The sequence below is a fragment of the Cephus cinctus genome, unplaced genomic scaffold (assembly GCF_000341935.2).
Source record: "Cephus cinctus unplaced genomic scaffold, Ccin1 Ccin1_scaffold0049, whole genome shotgun sequence".
Lineage (NCBI taxonomy): Eukaryota > Metazoa > Arthropoda > Insecta > Hymenoptera > Cephidae > Cephus > Cephus cinctus.
Window position 1 is genome coordinate 14,266 of NW_014332794.1, and position 23,842 is coordinate 38,107.

Below are 23,842 nucleotides of genomic sequence, written 5' to 3' on the forward strand. Positions count from 1 at the left end.
TTGCACTAAAGGAATGTTTAACACTCTTCGTTTTCAAAATAATAATATTCCGAATTGGAACAGAATTATACAGGGTGAATCACGAATCGTGATCAGTAGAGATTACTTTGTTATTAGCAGTCCGATCGAAAATGTTTTTATCAGCTTTTACATGGTTTCAAGAGAGCTTTAACGTGATAGTGAAAAATTACTGGTCAACTCTTTTTTAAAATGTTTTTTCAAGGTTACCTTGAATTTTTGGCAACTAAACATATAATTTTTTTACGCCTGTCTGTTAGAGGATTCCAAGACGAATTCGGCACATGTAAGGACATGACATTTCTTTCATCTGGTTCGAAAGAAAATAAAAAACTTTGTATCACAAGGAAAATCACAGCTACGCCGTTATACGCATCCATTCTGTCGTCTTCAGTCGCCATCAGTGTAGAGGAGAGGCCATAAAGAATGCAAAACAATCTTTTGTTCACCGTCTACGCGAGTGCATTGCAGCTCGTGGACACCATTTTGAACATCGCTACAATTAAAATTGGTAAATTTTGACTTGTCAACAACATTCGTTGCGTAATAATGGCGGAGCTGTGATTCTCCTTGTGATACAAAGTTTTTTAATTTTTTTCGAACCAGATGAAAAAAATTCGGACATGTCCTTACATGTGCCGAATTCGTCTTGAAATCCTCTAACAGACAGGCGTAAAAAAATTATATGTTCGGTTGCAAAAAATTCAAGGTAACCTTGAAAAAACATAAAAAAAAAGAGTTGACCAGTAATTTTTCACTACCACGTTAAAGCTCTCTTAAAACCATGCAAAAGCTGATAAAAATATTTTCGATCGGACTGCTAATAACAAAGTAATCTCTAATGATCACGATTCGTGGTTCACCCTGTATATGTGGTTCTTGTTTACAGCAACATAGTTATGAACTACTTTTCATTTTTTAATCATACATATACTTACAATGTGCTTATATTACAGAATCTTTGGATAAATGGGAAAGACTGACAGTAGCGGATGCATTGGAACCGGTAGCATTTGAAGATGGCGAGACAATAGTTAGGCAAGGCGAACCAGGCGAAGATTTCTATATAATTGTAGAAGGAATGGCTGTCGTTCTACAGCAGCGTATAGAAGGTGAAGAACCATCAGAGGTTGGACGACTTGGACCTTCGGATTATTTTGGTATGATCAGTTTTGTAAATACTGATTTTATAAGGAACCGTTTATCGGCAGTAAAAAATACAAAAATCAGAGTAAATGCGAACCATTTAAAAGAGTTGGTAGTCGTTGCAAGAATTTATAGTAAAGACTGGCAATAAACGTTCTATTTTTGAAGAAGTCTAACTAATAGGAAACAGCACCTGAATTTTTATAATATTTGATTTCGCTCTTGTTGTATACTCTCATATTTATTTTTGTTATATTTAGATTTTTAATTATCTCATTCGCGGTTAAAACTTTCCTCAAAAATTTTTAATATTAAGTGATATGAAAAATGCGAACAGTTTGCCGTTTAATGAATACAGTCAAACCTCAGTCCCTATCTGTCTGGTTCCCCTCTGAATTTAATCGCTGTCCAGTTCCATATCTCAGATCCTATCTTCATTAAAGTGTTATGAGAATGCGTAAGGAGAACCCTGTCTTATTTACGTACCTAACCTAATCACCCTCCACTTTGTTGGTTAGCAATATCTTACAATGGGTCTAGTCTAAAAATAAGCGCTACTGCATTAAATCCTCTTCAGCCGCTTCCTACAAGAGAATACGAAAATATAATTCGTCGTGTAGAAGCTGGTGAAAAAATAAAGGTTTTGCGTCCCTTATTACATTTATTTTCACAAACCTACTTAAGAACTTGCATTGGTTGAAAGAATCATGTGATCTTCGGACAGAGACAGAAATTTGTCATCCCGGCAATGAACAGGGATTGAGGTTTGATTATAATACGATATCTATGTACTGTAATGTGGCGTTACATCGCTGGAGGAGAGGTCCGCCTAGGAATGACCAGAAAATAAATACATAGGACTTCCCAGGTCGGACAGTGGGTTCGGTGGCACAATAGTAAGTGCCCGACTTGGCAGTCCGAAGGTATCGACTTCGATTCCCGATCAGAACTCCTAATTTTTCGGAAATTCCTATCTAGCGCTCCCGGGCGGCTCTGTGGATAAATTATTTATAGCCAGGACTAGCCGGGCACCCACGTTATAGTACACGGAATTTCAGTTTTATTTGTTTATTAATAAGTAAAACTATTTTATTCATTAGTTAGTTAAGTCCTTAGATGAATAGAGCAAATGATATTTGAACTATCATTCAGTTAAGTAATTCATTTTAAAGCTAATATTTAGAGTGACCTTTAAACGATTACAGCTACGCCTATCAAATTTCCGTGTTTGCTCCCTCTTCATATATTATATTACTCTATCTTAATTCCACCTTTTTTTTCACAGTGTGGTGAATAGGTTTGAGTTTATCAAACAAATTCACGAAATTTCTTTTAGTTATTCATATTAATTGCTTTAAGCGCGGTGACTTATATATCAAAATACAAAAAAGATATAAATAGTTTTATTTAAACTAATGGAGAAAAAACAAGATAACAAAATTGCAAACTTAAACAAGATGCTAAAAACGCATATCCCTTGCACACATATTTATCTACAGTGTGTACATTTCCGCACGTTCGAAGTAATATTTCTTTATGATGTGACGGAATATGAATAATATTTAACGCATTAACTATAATTTAATGAATTTATATGATAACTTCAAAAGTGCTCATCGATCTGCGAGAAAAGGTGATGTAAAGGTATGACGATAAGACGAAGGGCATGTGGAAACTTGAGAAAGGTACACCAACACTTGCAATCGCATGAGTCTTGCCCTCATAGATTTAAAGATATCTTTACCAGAAGCGCGAGAGGAACAATGAAGAGGAAAAGGTCTATACGTTTTTATGAGCAATGTTTTTTTATTGCTAATTGCTGCATAAAATATTTACGGAAGCCTTAGTCACGTACAAACATCTTATTCTATATCTTATTTTTAAACTAGAAATAAGTAATATCTGATTACAAATATATTGATAGTTTAAGTTACTGCTCAAAAATATTTTATTTCATAAGGGTAATAAAATTATTATTATAATTATTCGTAAAAGATGTGGATTTACTTCCAACACTGACGGTCAATTTAAAGTTAAAAGTATGCTGGAAGGTATGCTCTACGTAAATAAATGTTTATTTTTCAAAGATCAAAGAGTATATCTAAGATTTTAGGCTTTTGCGGCCAATATTGTCATTAGTGCTCATGGTTTCCGGATGGAAGCCGCGTCTGTGTTCAGCTTCGTGCCGAAGTTTCGCAAATGTTTCAGTCTGCATCTTCAGGGCTAGGAGGCTCCAATACTGAAGCTCCCTGTTGTCAGGAAGTCTTAATATACCTATGGTTGCTCATGCGGAGCAGTGCTTCAGCCAATCATAAGTTGTTTTTAGTTGATCAGCTGATCAATTAAAACTTTTTAAACTTTTTTCGTTGCACCTTTCTCTTTCAAGTTCACTGGAAGTTGGGCTATGGAACACACTTGATCGGGTAACACACGAACAAACAGTGCACTCCGCCGAACTAAGAATGAGAAAACAGAAAGGGAAATTTGAAAAATTAATTCCACAGGTAAACCCCCCAACCCTAACACATACGGTTAAGAACCTTAGTAACTATAATCTATGTGATGCTGAGGTCTCCATTCTTGCAAAGGGCCATAATTTTGCCATAGCACCCACCAAAATCCCTAGCGGACGAAGTAACCTGTAGAACTAGCTAGCATTTCTGTCTTTTCATAATCCACCGAATGTCCAGTGTCCACCCAATGTTCTGCCAAGGCAGATTGAGAAAACTTACCGTATTTGGTACACCGTTGATGTTCTTTAACCCGTGTACTGATCTTCCTCCCGGTTTCGCCTATGTACACTTTTCCACAGGAGCAAGTGATTTTGTATACTCCTGGGGCACTCAGTGGTGGTCTACGGTCTTTCGTACTGGGAATTATTTGTCCAATCTTCTTCGGGGGTTTGAAGATTGTACGGATGTTATGTTTCCGTAGCACCTTGCTGACCCGGTCTCTTGTACCTTGGAGATACGGTAGAGCTACGATTTCCTGTCACACGGTTGGTTCATTAGAAGATGGCGATGGACTCTTATTTTGTAGCTTACGTAATACATGGTTAATTTGTTGGCTGTGGTATCCATTCCTACCAAGGGCTCCGTTAAGATGTTTGATTTCTGTATCCAAGTGTTGTGGTTGAGAAATGGTTAGAGCCCGGTACATAAGGGAGCTGACAGAGTTTTTCTGAGAAGGGTGGTGATGTGAGGAGGCATGGAGGTATCTATCAGTATGGGTAGGTTTGCGGTACACCTGATGGCCTAGGCTTCTATCTTCATTTCGATGGACTAAAACGTCTAAGAAGGGGAGATCTCCTCGTTTCTCAATTTCCACGGTAAATCTTATGTTTGGGTGTATTGAGTTTATGTATTCTAGGAATTGAGGCAAGGTGTTTTTCCCGTGTTTCCATATGACAAAGGTGTCGTCCACATACCTGTACCATACCGATGGTTTTAGGGGGGATGAAAGTAGAACTTTGTTTTCGAGATGTTCCGTGAAAATATTGGCTGAATGGGGGATCCCATTGCTGCCCCAGATGTTTGTTCATAGAACTCACCCTGGTATTGGAAATAGGTAGATGTTAGGCAGTGTTCAATTAGGGGGAATAGTTTGGAAGGAATTTTCTTGGATTTCTTTATGATTTCAAGGGTGTCAGGGATGGGAACGTTTGTGAACAGTGATTCCACGTCGAAACTGACTAGAATTTCATCAAGGCTATTTCTAATGGAGTTGATTTTATTCACGAAGTCTAGGGAGTTCTTAATGTGTGAGTTATTTTGTCCTACTAGTGACTGGAGGGGTTTGGTGAGTAGATGGACAAGTTGGTAGGTGGGGGTACCAATGTTGCTTACTATTGGACGAAGGGGAACATTTTCTTTGTGGATTTTGGGAAGGCCATATAATCTAGGGGGGAAGGATTCCTTAGGGGTAAATATTTTGAGGGTTTCCGGAGGGAAATTAGCTTCTTTAAGTAGCTTGATGGTCTTCTTCTCCATGCTTGTTGTTGGATCTTTTTTTAGTTTTTTGTATGTGTTTGAGTTCTTTAGCATGGCCTTGATCTTGTTAGTGTATTCTTCCTTGTCCATTACGACTGTAGCATTTCCCTTATCTGCTGGTAGTATGACAATTTTGTTGTTTTTCTTGAGATTGAAGAGTGCTTCTCGTTCTTCTCTGCTGATGTTTTGTTAAGGGGGCTTTGCTTTGTGTAGGATGGTGGAGAGTTTTCTTCTAACATTATTACTAGTTTCTGTGGGTAAGTGAAAAATGGCTGTCTCTGTCTGGCTAATTATTTCCTCTATAGGGATTTTGGTGGGTGCTATGGCAAAATTATGGCCCTTTGCAAGAATGGAGACCTCAGCATCACATAGATTATAGTTACTAAGGTTCTTAACCGTATGTGTTAGGGTTGGGGGGTTTACCTGTGGAATTAATTTTTCAAATTTCCCTTTCTGTTTTCTCATTCTTAGTTCGGCGGAGTGCACTGTTTGTTCGTGTGTTACCCGATCAAGTGTGTTCCATAGCCCAACTTCCAGTGAACTTGAAAGAGAAAGGTGCAACGAAAAAAGTTTAAAAAGTTTTAATTGATTAGGTGATCAACTAAAAACAACTTATGATTGGCTGAAGCACTGATCCGCATGAGCAACTATAGGTATATTAAGACTTTCTGATAACAGGGAGCTTCAGTATCGGAGCCTCCTAGCCTTGAAGATGCAGACTGAAACGTTTGCGAAACGTCGGCACGAACCTGAACACAGACGCGGCTTCCATCCGGAAACCATGAGTACTAAAGAGTATATCTGCCTTTCACAAGGTTATCTCTCTCTCTCTCTCTCTCTCTCTCTCTCTCTCTCTCTCTCTCTCTCTCTCTCTCTCTCTCTCTCTCTCTCTCTCTCTCTCTCTCTCTCTCTCTCTCTCTCTCTCTCTCTCTCTCTCTCTCTCTCTCTCTCTCTCTCTCTCTCTCTCTCTCTCTCGCATATGTTAAATTCCTTAACTCTCAATTACTGTTATTATTTACGTTTGAAAGTTATCATAAAATTGAATAAACTGGTAAGGATATATATAAACACCCGCCGCCGGTATAACATTATTGTTACACTAGTAAAATTCATGGCTTCCGGATGGTTGCCACGTCTAGTTTCAGCGTATTTCCGACATTTCGCAAACGTTCCAGTTTGTTTATGCTGAAACCAGACGCGGCTACCATTCGGAAGCTATGAATTTTACTTATTCTGCAACAACTTTGTTAAGCTGTTTGAGATAGAGGTACTTTAGGGCACTACCTCCTAAAGTATTATTAACTTCTTCTCAGTCCACAGCGATTGTGGCCGTGTTGCCCTTTCATCAGAAGGAGTGGGTTGTCTCTTTAGATTCCTATAGTCTGGATGTTTAGCCCTTTCGTGGGTACTTTTCCCAACCTTCGTTCAAAATATGTTGAAATAAAAAACGATAGGACGTATAGATTATAATAGAAAAGGTGATTTCAGCATCAATCTACATTGTCACGCTTCAATGGTTCCAACCTCAAACTTTCCCTTTGGGTGCCAGATGCCCCTCGACACCAGTTCAAATGTATACAATTTTATAGGGGTTGAAAAGTGTGAAATTTTTATAAGAAAACAAATTATCGATTCGATTTTGATGCAACCAGTTGCATTTGAAAGTGTTAAAGAAAAGTAGGAGATAAATGTTTTTGTGTTTTTCGAGAAAACGTCATTTAAGGAATAAATCACTCCTACACCAGTGCAACAAAGTTCTCATTGAAGCAGCATTATCTTGCTTCAATTTGCCTTCCCAATTATTAGGAAACTCTTTTTATGTGTTAAGTAAGAGGCTGAAGCGTTTCAATAACGTTCGGTTGTATGTTTACCAAAACAACCCCTTTGTTTCCTGATGCCCTTTTGGCGGCATTTTTCCTACGCTCGCGTGGTCTTCAGAACTCTTATATCCTAAGAGTTTTGAAAGGTCGCTGAAACCGAGTTTGGACTTAAAATTTAAAAATTCATCATGCCAGTTATGTCTAAATGCAATATTTAATTGTTGTGGTAGGGGGTAACTACCCTTAAACCCATTGTATTATGAATTTATGGACGTATGTAATTTTTGCGAATTTCTTTAGTAGCATAAGTTGGGCGGTTCTGGACTAGGATTCCTGTAACCGAGCTATAACGACACTCTAGAACTTTCGAACTTTGGTGTCCGTGGTTGGCGTCGTGAGCTCTACGATATTTCCGGAAGTGACGTCACCAAGACCCCTATTTTTCTAGGAATTTATGGGGGATTCCAGGAGTTTTACGTTCGATTCTGAGAATCGCGTGCGATCGAGAACCTTCTAGAACATTCTAGAAGCTTCGACGGTTCGTTTCCGTGCTAAGTCGCGAAGGATCGCTCCCAGAGCCGGCGTTCCACTCGTGCGACTTTTTGAGACAACCCCTTGCCCCCAATCCCGGAGAGCCTTCTAGAAGCTTCGACGGACTCCTTGCAGGTTCCAGACGGCAGCCCTCAGCCTGTTTGATCTTGAACGGTTCCCCACCCCGGGAGCCTTCTAGAAGCTTCGATAAACCCCTCCCATTCCCATGCAGGTTTCGGACGGCAGCCGACTTGACTTCAAACGTTATCTCGCGTCGTGACGGCAGTCTCCTCATCCCACGAAGAAGCTTCGCAAATTCCCCATCCCCTGATACGGCAGCCTCCTCATTTTTCGGAGAAGCTTCGCCAATCCCCCAACCCCCAGCCTCGTGCAGGTTCTCGAGAGTGCAGCGGCGAATTCAAAGTCATTCTAGAAAAATCTATGTATCGGTTGTTCAAATGCGCAATACCGAACGTTATCTCGCAAAGTCGTACGTTGAAAATGCAGTCCCTCATCCCCCCGAGGTGTCAAATTACTCCTAGGAGATACGTACGCGCGGGTGACGCAACTTCGTAGGAGGAGGGCTAAGGTTCATTTGAATATTCCAGAACGTAAGTCGCTCCGTCCGGAGGATGCATGGACCTTGACAATTGATTCCAGGAATTTTTATCGGCAATTCGATTCCTAGAAATTTGTGAAACCTCCCATCCCCATTTTAACCCTTAAGAGTTTCCTATAAAAGGAGGAGCTGAACGTGTCTTCATTAGTTTACTGTGACAATTCGACCGATGCCGAGAGACAATTCGACCGATGCTCAGAGTTCGAATACAGTTACTATTAAAAAATATCGCGGAAGTGAAACAGTTGATCGACGCTAGAAGAGATCGTAAAAATCTCATAATAAATTTGAAGAAACTCCATATTAATTGAACGCAATGGACTTCTTGAAAATTAACAAAGTGGGTCGTTTGGAGGCATTTTTTGTACCGAAAGTTAGCATAACTAGAGGTTCAAAAGGAATACAAGATTAGTTGTATTCGGAAGATTCAAACAAAATACGGAATGAGATTAATCGTTCACATTGAAAACAGCTTCTCAACATTTCTACCAGCGAGGATGTCTAAAGTCTTAAAAGACGATAACAATTTGTTCCAAAACATGATGCGTGCTGCTGACGAAGATCGACTTTTATGCGTTGCTTAGGTGGACAGTACAATCAGATTGAGTTTCAATGTTTGTAAACGTTTATACGCATGCTCTTAATACTACTATGTATACGTGTTAAATAAATATATGCAACTTATTATATCTTATCTCTTTATTCATAATAAAAAAATATACATTCCGACAACCAGTTCCTTAACAATGTCACAATTTCAGTTGAGCAATTAAAATTTGTAGCATGAGGATTTGTTCATCGAGTAAGCGAGTTTTTGCGCAATTTTTGCAACGAAGGGTATTCCAGATCCGCGATGTGCTCGGATCGTCCAATGAAAGCTCCCAACCAAATTTTCTTCTCCAATCCTTTTACATTGATCTTAGATGCATTTTGTAAGATGACTCAAAGAATGTTTTTAGCTTGATTGTAAGCAACGTCCCCACCGCTCCAAGATATACCATGAAAATTGCGCTCCAACCAGAAATTTATACTTTCGTAATTAGCCGGTAGATGTTTCCATAGACAAGGTGGTTGAAAGAGAAACGTTTCAGGCTCGGAGCAATTGCTGCCGATTCCAATCACGGATAGCTCCTTCAGGCCAAACTCGTTCGAGAGTTTCTTGAAACCTTGTACGTCCACGATGAATTTCATTTTGATGAACTGCGCAGGGAGAGACGATTGCAATCTCTTTATACCAATTTTTTCACCCCACCATTGATCGGGTTGTATTCGACTATACGATCATGCAGGATCAGGCAAAATGCCGATGTATCGGCAGGGAAATTGTCTTGCGCCTTGAATTCCAGACGAATATCGACAGGTCCAAGTTCGAGGGACTCGTTTTGTTTGGAGCAATCGATAACGATCAATGGAGCGTACTCGAGAAATTCATTCTTCTTCAGCAAAGATTCAGGATCCTTGCCATAGTACGTAGATTGAAAGTTTGCATACATCTCGTACAGCAGAGCAAACTGATTATAATCAATGTCAAGATTCAGATTTCCGTAAGGATAACATTGCGAATTCAAAAAGAGGTTAACGTCTTTGACGTTGCAGTAGTCAAGAGATGGCAATGGCATTGTTGACCAAAGTCGTGCTCGCAGTCGCTGTAGATCCATCTTCCTTGACCAGCTTTCCATATACGTGCAGCGAACTTTTGCTCGGTAGTAGGCATAGGTTTTGATGTTGAATGGAGATTCTAACCTCGTCGCTGTTGTTCAACGTGGACGAGGCGTAAGGTTGATGTGCATGCGTTTCACAGTGTGCTATAGATTCATCGAAGACGATCGGTGTCTGAATGTTCAGCGTTTCTTCCTCCATGGTACGCAGCAGACGAAAAGAATGCAACAGGACGAACGCTTTACTTTCCTTTTGTGACTTTGAATCCTAGATTTTTCAGAAACAAGACGTTTTGACGTGTTAATGCCTTGAGAAGCGGTCGACGAGTGATCCCTCTTTGACATATCGGTTTGCTATTATAACCACTGCCAATTTTCCTATTGTAGACGATACCCATTATCGCACGGATTTGACGTGCAGCTTGATCGTTATGACTTCTCCTTGAAAATTCACCAGGTCCCCGTCTTGATCGATTATTCGAAGCTGCAGATGATCTATTGTCTTGGTGGCGATCGGTAGATAAATGATGTGCGATGGTACCTCTGTGATCTTGTATCCGGGTGGCACGACCGGAAGGAATTCGTGTATGGTATGCACTTCACGTTCGTTGACGTAAGCGCCCGTCGTGACGTTGCATAGGGTGTTCACCTTGAGAATGGCGAACAGTACGTGGGGCGTGTGTAATTTATAAGCTTCCAGAACCCGTTGAGTGAAACCCAATAAGCGGCCTATGGAATCATTGGGTCGAAAGTCAACATTACAGTTACATGTAATTTCGCTGCACAACGTATTATTGTTAGGTTTAATGTGAATGACGATGATCTTGTCCGTCAAAGCGCTATGCACGTAGTTTTTGATATCCTTGATCTCGTAGCTACCAGTAGGTATAGTGATAACTTCATCCCCCACGTAGAGCTTGTTGTGATCCGTTTCCACGTTGGGAATCGAATTGAAGGTCAGCAACTCGATGTGTCCCAGAGCGTAATTTTTATAAGGGAAAGCTCGATAGGATGGAAGTATTCAGCTAACCAGTATGGAGGAGGTGCCGGATAAAGTTAACGTGAATAAATCCTCCATGATTCCAAACGCTCAACTGACCTTGTTAAATTACACAGTAAGTTTATATAGACGATACTTGTTTTTATGATTTAATTGTCCACATAAAAACTTTAGACACAAGTGTCCACATGCGAAAGTATCGTACTTCTGATGTCGCTCGTAATTGTACTTTACACTACCAACAACGAGATATCCGATAAGATCTAACGGTGGTGAAAGATTGCCAAAACTGTCGAAATAAATGACTCGATCGTTCAGCTTCTTGTACGCGACCCAGTGTGTTTCTGGATCATCTTCGTTGTCGAGATTGATGATTGCCGACTCGTAGTTGTACGGCCCACCCTTCGGCATAGCGTTTCGCATGAAGACTTTGCGAAAATGTGGAATCTTCATGATCTTCGCGTACTTTAGCAAATCCGCATCGGTCAACGCTCTGTGTGGTAGTTTCACTTCAAGTTTTTTGGCTTCAGATGAAGGCCTTCTCCTTTTCTGTAGGGTTTCAAGTACAGCCCTTTGCCTAATGCGATAGCTTCCATTGTCCCGTTGTGCCGCTGACTTTTCTTCAGTTGTTCTTTGTTTGCATTCGCATCGTTCACGGCTTTGGCTATACCTGCAGTACCGCCGGCCAACGCTCCAGCCGCCCTGAGACCCGTAAACACAGGGACGAGAAGCGGCAGGAAGCCTCCGACTTTGGAGGCCACGGGAACAACTCGCGGCGTGCGGACGTTGCGCTTTCCATCGGCTCGTTTGACGGAAACTTGTGAACCCTTGAGAGTAGTTCTGATAGCTATCCGTACATCGTTGCTGGGAATCATAGATCGTTTAGCTTCCTCGATGACTTTCCTCAGCGTTACAGTCTTTGGCTTTTTCTTCTTCTTGAGTCCCATATCGAGTTTCGACTTAGCACCCATTACGTTCGCTATGGACCAGGCCGCCGCCCCTCTATGTTCGAGACTCTTTCGATTCTCCGAGTAGGCGACGTCGTGTTCTTTGCAAGCTGCGTTGAGGGGCTTGATGCCCGGATCGCCTCGCGCGAGTCTCTTTGCTAGTTTCATACCAGGCCCACAGTACTGATAACCGGTTATATGTAACTCAACGGGTAGACTGTCGATGACCTTGTTGATTAATCCTCTGCCACGATGAGATTTTTTCCTCCCGATGCATTTACGCTTAGGATGCACGATCATGTCCCTGCGGTGAACCAGTTTCGACTGAACAGCGATCCTTATAAACTCGTCATTTATAGTTTCCACGTTAGTCAAGATCGAGATGAGGTTCAAGAAATAGTTCGTCAGGCTACCTGTAACGAACTTTGACAAAATCGTACGAGTAAAGGAGAAGAGTGAGGTCAAGCGACACGGTGAATTACTGCCAAACAGTATAGGAGCAGTATTTTGCGGACAATCCAATTGCGGCAATACGAACGCATTGCTCGCTCTCATAACTCATCCTAACGGATTAAGATTCGAAAAAGTCTACGTATACTCAAAATCGCTTGATCAGCCAAAGTACAAGTTTTTAGAACGTTTACTCGCATCCGTGGACGGCGTCGAGTACTTTTCCTTTACGGAACACAAACAAGTGCTGCCACTGAACGAGGCACGTCGAAATTTGATAATTATTTACGACGACATAGCTTGCGAGACGCAAGATAACATCAGAGCCTTCTTCAGCCTGGGACGGCACAGGGACGTTGGCTGTTTCTATCTCTGTCAGACGTACGCTCGTATTCCCAAACATCTGGTACGGGACAATGCTAATCTGCTGGTGCTCCTTAAGTAGGATGAAATGAATCTCAAGCACGTGTGCGATGACCATGGAAACACTCATATAACTTACGCACAATTTAAAGATCTGTATTCGACATGCTGGAACGGTGATATGTATGGTTTTTCCGTAATCGTCAGGGACAGCAAGCTCGACGGAGGTAGATACAGAAAAGGATTCGATTGCTTGGTGAGCATAAATGAATGATCATTGAAAAAATTGAATGCAGTAGCGTTTTGGATTCAGCAGCGTCAACATGCAACGCAGAAAACTTCAGAAGCAAAAGGACGTCTTACGCCAAATTGCTAAAGCCAGCGATATGATTCATAGAAAGTACAGAATGATAAAATTGGGTAGAGAGAACGTCGAACAGACGATGAATGAGGTCTTCAAACCGGTAGTGACTCCATTGCAGAAACTAGTGACTGCATCTCAGCCGGAGCGTAATCTTATCTAGACGAGATTAAGGATGAAGTAAAACAAGACTAGAAGAATTTTAACGACGAATGCACATAGAAAATACTATAAACCTGATGGTGCAATTCGTAAGAGCAAGAGTTTCAAATTTCATAACGTTATTACAAAACTGATCGAACGGCCCTTGGTAACGGGCAAAGGTATAGTACCACGGTATGTGATCACTGCCATGGACGGACGAACGGATTACGTGTACTGGGACGATCCCAACGAGCTGGTAGACCGCCTTCGCCTGCTCCTTGCGTCTCGGGAAGCTGGTAATCCCAGTCACTCAAACGAAATCGTATCGATTACCGAAGAATTGCACGAGGTGGGAGTCATTTATTAATTCGACAAAGCGATCAGGTTCGTCAATTTGAATATGAGCGTCGACATGTTTGGACCTCAGTTGAGTAGTAGGACCGTAGTTACGAGTAGCCGTGGCTTCCCTGGTGCTGGATTCAAATTCACTGCTGCTGGACACTACAACATTGATAACAAGAGGCTGTGCAACGTCGCCAATTCCGAGGAGGAAAATGATGCTGTGGCCTTGAATCTAAAGAAAACTGTACTGAAGCAGGAGGTCAATACCGTGTTTCAAGTGACTGCTGGAATGCGCAATGATATGGATAACAATAACTTGATGATTCAATCTTTCGATTTTACTACGAAGAAAGCGTTGAAGCGTCTGCAAGCTGATATCGAGCCTGGACAAGAATTGGCTATTCGCAACTCTCTGATCATTTCTCAGCTGGATGCCAGACGGAGTGCGTTGGAAAATGGATGGAAAAAAGTTAGCGGTGGTGAAGGAATTTCATAGACCTGGCCGGGGAAATTATCAGCGTCTACACGTTGACGTTCGTGAGCTGGGTGAGACTTAGTAAGCGGATTTCGTTGACATGTCAGCGTACGCCAGAGAGAACTACGGATACAAGTATCTACTCACCGTCATCGACATATTTTCAAAGTTTGCTTGGGCCGTGCCGACGAAGAGCAAGAACGCTAAAGACGTGACAGCAGCTATGACATCTATATTGGCGCAGGGTCGGATCCCGATGAAATTGCATATTGACCCAGGTTGAGAGTTCAAGGATCTTATGCAATAACGCGGTATTACCCTGTACTCAACATTCAGTAACTTGAAGGCATCGATCTGTGAGCGCTTTAATCATACTCTGAAAAGTAAGATGTGGATGCAGTTTAGCCTACAGGGCAATCACCGGTGGCTGGGTATCTTATCGGACTTGGTATCCTTTTACAATAACAGTAGACATCGCACCATTGGTATGAAGCCGACAGATGTAACTGTTCGTAACGAGAAGGAATTACTGCAACGAGTGTTCAAGAAATTCGAAGTCAAATTCACACTTATACGATCAAAGTTTAAAGTCGACGACCGAGTACGAATCAGCAAATTAAAACACATTTTCGAGAAAGGCTACACACCCAATTGGACAACTTAAATTTTCACGATAAGTCGAGTAAAGAATACCGATCTGGTGACGTACAATCTCAAGAATTACCAGGATCATCCCATCGAAGGTGGCTTCTATGAACATGAACTTACCAGCGTCAAGTATCTCGACATATATCTTGTGGAAAAGGTACTCAGGAAACGTGGAAAACAGCTATTTGTGAAATGGTTAGGGTTTGATGATTCGCACAATAGTTGGATCGATAAGTCGGATTTGTAGGTTTCACCAAGGATGGACCAAGGTATTGAGACGTTTTGTGATTTTTGAGCGTTAGGAATCACCAGACTTTTTGTGGAGTTTGTGCACTGGGCAGGCGTCTTCAGAAACAATTAGATACTGGAGTTTTTAAAATGAGAAAATAATGATATATTGTCCTATAAGTTACAGACGGGAGGGACCCAGATGCGCACAGACCACTTGCCCACGGACCACTTGCGCACGGATTGAATACTTCGTCGACCCAGATGCCCACGGCCTACTTGCACACGGATCTCGTAACATGCACGGACCCAGATGCCCACGGCCGACTTGCGCACAGACTGAAATCTCTATCGACCCAGATGCCCACAGACCCACATGCCCACGACCCACGTGCGCACGGATTGACATCTTCATCGACCCAGATGCCCACAGACCCACATGCCCACGGCCCACTTTCGCACGGATTGAAATCTTCATCGACCCAGATGACCACAGACCCACATGCCCACGGCCCACTTGCGCACAGACTGAAATTTTAGTGAAGCCAGATGTCCACGGCACACTTACGCACAGATTTCTACCCCACTAGCGGATACCGTATCGTCATATATCAATATAGCATGGACTATTAAAGTAAATTAGGTTAGGATAGGTTAGAATAGGATGGAATGTTTAAATCTCGGAGACTGGGTAGGTTAGTGGATAAGTATTTTGTCGGTGAGCGAGCGAAGCGAGCGAGCCCGACTGAAGAGAGCATTAAATGTCTTAAAAGGTTCCGGCAGAGAATGATAACTTACAATATCCTTAAATTACTGATAGAATATCGTTTAGGAGGTAGAAATTCGCTTTCGTGTTCATTTGGGTTTGTGCGCAAGTGGGCTGTGGGCATCTGGTCAAGGTATATTTCAACCCGTGCGAAAGTGGTCCGTGGGCATTTTGGGTCTGTGGGCATCTGGGTCGATGAAGATTTCAATCCGTGTGCAAGTGGGCCGTGGGCATGTGGGTCTGTGGGCATCTGGGTCGATAGAGATTTCAGTCTGTGCGCAAGTGGGCCGTGGGCATCTGGGTCGACGAAGAATTCAATCCGTGCGCAGGCGGTCCGTGGGCAACTGGGTCTGTGGGCAAGTGGGCTGTGGGCAAACGGTCCGTGCGCATCTGGTTCCGTGGGCAAGTGGTCTGTGCGCATCTGGACACCACTCGTTACAGACTAGGTATCCTTAATATTCTATTTTGTTTCTCTCACACATGCACACACTTTTATAATTGTCCCTCGTTTGCTAGTCGTACCGTAGGCGACAAGAAGTGTTTTTGTTTATGTACTCTTTCTGCTAGCCGTTTGGGATCGAGAGAGAGGTAGCTGGAACCACAATACAGCAAAGTGCACAATGCGTCCGAAGACTGTGGTCCAGTTCATGGTGAGAATGATAATGATTCGGGACCCACAGGTGATCACGATGATCCCCGTTCGCCGAGCCAATTATCTTTGGGTTGAGGATGCGAGTGCTATCACCACAATACAGCAGAGTGCACAATGCGTCCGAAGATTTGTGGTGCACCAGAGGTCTAGAGAGTGATGATTCAGAACCCACAGATGATCACAATGACCTCCGTTCGCTGTATCTTCACTTGGGAAGGGTTTTTGGTAATGTTGATTCTGGAGAGTTGCTGACAGCGCCGGCACTATGACGTTGCTGCAGGAACTCTTTTTGAGAAGTGCAGGTTTCTTAACAATTGAACTTTCTATAAATTCTACTGCTTCTTGTCGTCTAGTGGTGTACAAGTATCTAGTGGATTAGTCTAGAGAGACACGAATGAATTTTCGTTTCGAATTTTCATACGTTAAAACTAGTGGGGATAACGATTTTTATCCACCCGAGGTGTTAACGTCGCTTTTTGAATTCAATATTTTGATTTACGATTGGATTTGACTATTTGATTTGACTAATTTGATTAGCGGTTTCTTCAAGTACCGGCTTACTGATATTTCTATTGTATTCGGCGCGTGCCGGCTTATAGCGTCTGGGCACTTGTTTGTTTTGATTTCAGACTGTCGACTGTATTTCGGATTCTAGGAATTTTAAAAGTAATAATTTCTAATATTATTTCCTCATGACTGTCGCTGTAACTAGTTTCAAGAGAATTACGCAATATTAGATATTTAACAGTCTTGTATTCCCTTTCCTCTATCGGCGTCGCTGTGAGAGGTCGATAGGATTATGGAGGAATTCTAGGATTTGAGGAGTTCTCTCAGACACTGTTATGCACATCCACAGTGCGCTATGTACTCTTATGTGGGGCTGTTGACGTATCAATCATCGAGAAAGGGTGATTAGGAAGGAAAAAGGATAGAGGTTGGGGCCTATAAGGATGGAACGTTACAGTATGGAAATGGATTATTTTTTTTTATTTAGTACACTATTTCTGCTACTAATGCTACTACTGCTACTATTGCTACTACTACTACTACTGCTGCTGCGGCTGCTGCTGCTGCTGCTGCTACTGCTGCTACTACTACTGTTGTTGTTCACATTACTGTAAAACCAAAAGATTATTTGTTATAATCAAATTAAATTTATTAAAATTAATGAAAAATTCATAATCGACAGTATACAATATCATGAAAATAAATAAAAGAATGAAAAATACTTTGTGACGTGCTGGGCAGATTATTACTGCCCAGAGTCCGCGCAAACTAGCTATCGCAATACACAGGGGGAAGGGGAACGCAAAAAGAAAGGGGAACACAGGGTAAGATAGAAAGAATATAATTAACAAGTGAAATGCCGGTGTACAGAAGACTTAGGAAATAACGCAACGAAAAAGACAGAAAAAAAAGGTACTCAAAAAGAAACTAGAATGTTCGCAATGTGATGACGCAAAAGATGCAACTCTAGACTACACGCAATCAAAACAATACACGCGGGTGCTCGCTCGGGAGCACGTGGTGTCGGAAGGGACCTTTAAACGGGCTGATGGGAAGGGGAGTCGGAGAACGGAGGGGTATGGTATGGGCAAAGGGACAGGAGGGGTTACCGGCACGAAATGTTACGCAAACACAATACTTTGGGCGCCAGCTAATTATACGGCGTAGCACCGTCGAGTGACCTCAGAAGGTCCTCGAATATTTACTAGAATTTGAAAAGGCACGGCTAGCGGGAGAAGAGGTCAGGGGTCTCAGGGAGGAAGGTTCCCGAACGCGATAATGGCTACTTACAAACACCTCAGGCTTTACAATATTCAAAAACGGCGGGGAAGGGAAAGGGCACGGGGTTTTCCAAAAAGGGTGCAAGATACAATACTATTGTAAGTTAGAACGCCCGCTATATACCACTGGCTGCACGCGGTTTGCGGAAGGCCAGGCTAACACTTAAAAAGATCTACTAACGCAAAAGGCCGGTCCATGTGGGGACGGGTCGTAATATCCTAAAAGGGAAATCTACTATTTCTCAAACGGTAAAGCAAACAAGCTGGAAGTTGAAACTTGCAATTTGCTTCCTCCGAATCATAAGTAGTGTACGAAGTCCCTATATGAGGATGCCAAGAATTTTAATTTTGCAATTGGCTTCCTCTGAATCGTGGGTAGTAGATGAAAATTCATCTATGAGGAAGCCAAAGATTAAAAAAAATGAAAATGCTTCCTCATATAAGGACTTCGTACACTACTTATGATTCGGAGGAAGCAAATTGCAAGTTTCAACTTGCAGCTTGTTTAACGTGAGTCCCCATGCCTCTCACAACTTGGGGTGCTTCATACTGTAGAAAACGCATGTAAGGATAAATCTCTTCAATGATCTCTTCGGGCCTAATATTTTTGAATTGGCTGAAATTTAAAAACTTGAAGATATGTATAATCAGATCCGTTTTACCAATCTCCGCCAAATTTGAGACATGTCACGGCTAAATGATACTCTATACTTTTCGAAAATTGGAGCTCAATCGGTCAAAGTTGACGGGAGTTATATTGATAAATTTAATTTTTCGAAAAATTCAAAATATCATAAAATCAAAACTTCTCGATCGATTCGGTCCAAATGCAATACCAACCAACCTTGGATACATATCTCTTTGTCAAGAACTATTTAGATGATTATCACAAAATTTGCGATCGCTAGAGTGCGAACGTCCTTTTTTTGAAAATTTGAAAATGACATCAATTTTGAGCCACAGCTTGAATCATGACGAAAATTATAGTCAATGAAGGGATTATACAGCTGCATATGCCTGCAAAATTGGGAGACTGTAGATAAAACCGTTCTCGAGTTATACACGTTTGAATTTTGGGAGGTTATTACACACACACACACACACACATATACATCCGGACATTTTCTCCAAACGTGATTTCTCGACGTTTTGGCACATTCTGGACATGGTGACATGAATATCTCGACAGGAAAATTTTTCACAGTCACATAGCTTCCTCTATGAGGAAGCAAAAGGGGGTAGGGAAGGGAGAAAAGGAAAACGCAATCATACGCGAAACAGTACTCACTCAGTACTCTCGATATAATCCAATATTCGCAACAATCACTCTCACTCTCCACATTATCGCAAAATTCGCACTATCTCGCACGCTACCCTGGCTCAAAGTGAAGATCTCTTGCCGATTTCTGGTCCTCGTTGTTTTCGTTCACAGGCCTCCAGGGCATCGGGGATTGGTTGGATCGCTGGGCTGAGAGGGCTACGTGCTCTGGCATTGGTCGGCAGTTCCGGCATGGCAGGGTATTGGTCCTTTCCGCTGGTGGGCCTTCCAGGGCCTCGCGGGCGGGTGGCACGGCGCTGGCTTCGCCGGCGCGCGGGCTGGCTGTCGCGCACCGGCAACATGGCGGCCTCCAGGCCTGTCAAAATTCCTCCCGGGCACATCCGCGGTTTCGGTGGAAGGGGGCTCCACCGTTGTCACACAGGCCTCTTTACTACCCGTGTGACGAGACTGCACCGGGACTGCGTCTCTGTGGCGATGGTGGCGGGCTGGTGGGCATCATCCCATGGGAGTCTCGATCAGCTGTTTCCCCACTGCCCATGCCATCCCTGCCTTCCGTTGCCTCGGCAACGTAGCCACTCTTTCAATCCTTCCTGGAATGCTGTTGTCCTCGTTGATGGTCCACGATGGAAGTCCTCGAGCCAGTGCCCCACGGGGAATGCGACAGGGGGAAGGGGGGGAGGGATCTTATCCTAAGTACAATAGACCTAAAACACTAAATAGACGCAATAAACAGTAATTCCCAATACAGCACGTAATACACGTGCTCGGGGCCAGTGGTGCCCTCGAGCCAGGTGACGGGGAGGGGTTTATTGTAACATTTTTGTTACAACTTATAATAATTCTTCAATGCTTACCTTATGAATCTAATTTGATTATTATTCACTTCATTAATGGCCGTAACGCCATTAATATCTATTACACATAAAATGTGATTAAGCGCACTGCTCATTCTTAAAGCGTTTTCCATTGCTATACGGGTACTTTGTTGTAACCCATCTTGTACCCATTCAATGGGTACGAAAACGTTCGGAAGAAGTTGAACGTAAAAGATCTCCTCAGCCATTTTTTGAACTTAGTCGTAGCAGTGTCAAGCGCTATTTTAAAGCGTTCTCCCTACCTCTAAACTTTCTGTGTGACAAAGAGTGTGAGAGACTTCTTAGAATTATTTATTAAGATAACGAATAGAAGGAATAATCCAGATGGTTAGGAACTTGTGTTACATTCAAGGATTAAATGATATGCAATAACGTAAAGTATACGTTGTATTTTTTTTCAATGTTTGTTTTTATTTTTTGTTTTGTTATATAAATGTATTATATATTTTCTTACATATTATTTACATTTGTACAGAATATTTACATTTGTACATTCTTATTATTATATACTGTGACTTGGTGGATTTCACCCGTCTTGTCCTCGGGTCGGTTGTCGTATTTTGGTAAACGCGGATTAGCCGTGTTACGACTTTGGCTTTGAATTCGTACGGTACGCGAAGTACCCGTTACTATTGTTTGATTGAACTTTGTTTTTGTCTTTTCGATCTATATGAATTACTATTTCATTTGTAAATAATTACTTCGGTATTGTAAGAGATCGTCGCGCTTCGCGTCGCCGATTTTAGTTAATAAACCGAACCATTTCTTGAGATCGAAGTGTCCGAATAATTTTGTGTGTCGCGTGATCGTCTGACCCATCCGACCTATTGTTCCGAATCCCGCCGCCTCCGCGTAGCTAAGTTAGCCAACGTAGGCACGCGAAGACATATTGTAGAGACTGATACGTGGTTCCCGTTTTGGAACCTGGCGCCCAACAATACCTTAGGTATTTTCGAGAGTGAAATTTGTTAGCCCCTGGGTTGCCTGGAACGCGTAGGAATCGCGTAAGTTGTGCGCCGGTCGATCTTGCATTTTCCGGTGAGGTCGATCGCGTAAAAATACGTCACAGTATATATATGTTATACAACATAACTTCGTAAATCGCGTCGGTAACATACCAGCCTTCAGCTTCAATATCGTTCACTTTGAATTCAATAATAATGGATAAATTCTAAACAAACGAAAAACAAATATTGTTCTTTAGTCTATTATAGAATTATCCAGAAATAAAAAGCAAATAATTCATTTAAGTTGTTTAATATATAACACCACCGGTATCAGTTGAACGTCGATTCAGGAATACCAACGTCAAAAATCGTCAGGCGTTGACACATTTAAGGCCTTCACACACAAAACGACGTAACGACTTAACCCTTAGCTGGATCCTTTGTCTGTGATAACATAGCTGACGAGTGGGGTCATTGAAGACCCCAAAGAAAATTTAGTTATAAAATCAACTGTTTTTAATATTTTGGCTTGAAATTTTTTTTGGTTATATCTTAATACATATTTTTTAAGATAAAACCTTCTGTAGATCGAATTTTTTTTAGATTTAAAAGAAAATTTAGTTATAAAATCAACTGTTTAACAAATATTGTTCTTTAGTCTATTATAGAATTATCCAGAAATAAAAAGCAAATAATTCATTTAAGTTGTTTAATATATAACACCACCGGTATCAGTTGAACGTCGATTCAGGAATACCAACGTCAAAAATCGTCAGGCGTTGACACATTTAAGGCCTTCACACACAAAACGACGTAACGACTTAACCCTTAGCTGGATCCTTTGTCTGTGATAACATAGCTGACGAGTGGGGTCATTGAAGACCCCAAAGAAAATTTAGTTATAAAATCAACTGTTTTTAATATTTTGGCTTGAAATTTTTTTTGGTTATATCTTAATACATATTTTTTAAGATAAAACCTTCTGTAGATCGAATTTTTTTTAGATTTAAAAAAAAATTAAAAACTTAAAAAAACGCGAAAAAATGACATTTTATAGAAAAAAATCGATAATTTTAAAAATTGTTAATATTAACACATTGTTGACCGGCAATTATACTGAAAATTTATCTCATGTCACCGGCTATTATTTCGTAATTCGATGTGGAAGTAAAACAATAAAAATAAACTTTAATAAATTTTATTTATTATCCAACTTTTAATATTTATTTTTCGTATGATAAGCAGTATAACAATCACCTACGTGTAATGGTACACAACAACTTTTACAAATGTATCTAGTTTCGCTTCGTTTTCCCTTTGAAGAGCATACTCTACACGCTCTAGTCGGATTTGCTTTTCTGGCAGTGACTATTTTTTCTAGGACGTGGTCTCTTACTTGTCCGGAAAGCCTGAAGGGTGTGTCTTTATAAGGAGCTGTTTTACAAATTCGAGAAGTGTCAGGTGCAATGCTACATTCTTTGAAATCCACACTTCTCCATCCCCTAGCTACTTCCAGTAGAAATTTTTTGTATCTTGTTTTATTTTCTGGCAGATAGGTACAGTACAGTTTATAAGCATTGAACAAGGTGCAGTTTATCAGAAAAAATGCAAATTTTTTGTACCACTTTACAGTTTTTCGTAAAATACTGCTGTTCGCCAAGTACTGATCTGCACGATCTACCCCTTTCATATGTTTATTGTACTGCAGTATACACGTAGGTTTGATTGTATCGTGCATATAATTTTTTTTTCGATTTCCACTTGATTTCATGGAAGCATCATGAATAGTTGATATCATCCGTACTATTCTTTTATCCTTCCAAGCAATATGGATAACAGGTCCCTTCCGTAAAAAAGTCATTTCTCCTCTGTGTAGACTTTTGGATTTTTCTATCAGGATCTTTGGTAAGCCACGGTTTTGCAGAAATTTTATGTACCTCTTTCATTTGAGAATGGTACAAATTGGTCTGCGTAACGACTAAATCAAAAAAACCACTATCAAAAAATAAAGCCGTCACCTCACTGATAGTCGGCGTGTCACCAAGCTCAATATTTGCACCAGTAATATTTAAATAATTCTGTAAGTATGGTGTAATATCATGTTCGTTCCACTCTTTTTCCAAATCATCGTCACTATCTGATGCTATTATATTCCTTTTTTTATATTTTGGTGGCCTAACATCAGAGTCGCTATCTTCTGATACAGTATCATTTTCACAGTTACCACAATTTGATTCACAATCACTCGGATAATCAGATAAAGCATCCGCGTATAATTCATTTAAAGATTCTTCATTACGTTTCGCCATCGTTTTCTAAGTTTTTTAAATTATTAAATACTTTTTACAACAAAATATTTGGCGGGTCTTATAAGCGAGAGAAACAGCTTGTGTTATACTGACCAACAACTGCACTGTATGGTCGCCAATAGAGAAAACAACAGCGATGCGAAAAAAAAACGCATCACGAGTTTACTCGTGGCCGGTCAACAACGTTCGGCCATAGAAACACGAGTTAACTCGTGACCGGTCAACAATGTGTTAAGAGCTAAAAATTTAGTTTTACATAGCCGAGATATAGTTCTAGAAGATACCATCAAGAATTTGTATGTCCTTTTAAGAAAAGGTATTTATTCTGAGAAATGATTGCATGCATTTTTTAAATAATTGAAAAAAATAATTTTTTCGAAAAAAGTAATTTATTTAGTTGAAAATGAAGTTATTATAAATTGAGAATGTTGAAAAAACTTGTTTTTATTACATTACACACATATTCAAAAAGTAAAAATGTATTTGTA

At 41.0% G+C, this 23,842-nt stretch overlaps 1 protein-coding gene across 1 annotated transcript; it reads left to right on the forward strand.

Moving 5' to 3' along the window:
• Positions 1-946: 946 nt before the first annotated feature.
• LOC107268401 (cAMP-dependent protein kinase regulatory subunit-like) lies at positions 947-20,502 on the forward strand (the record flags this gene model as incomplete). The annotated part of the gene is made up of 2 exons (XM_015741154.2): positions 947-1,178; positions 19,377-20,502. Coding segments are annotated over 2 exons (651 nt in total), but the record flags the coding sequence as incomplete, so codon positions are not given.
• Between the last annotated feature and the right edge of the window lie 3,340 nt (positions 20,503-23,842).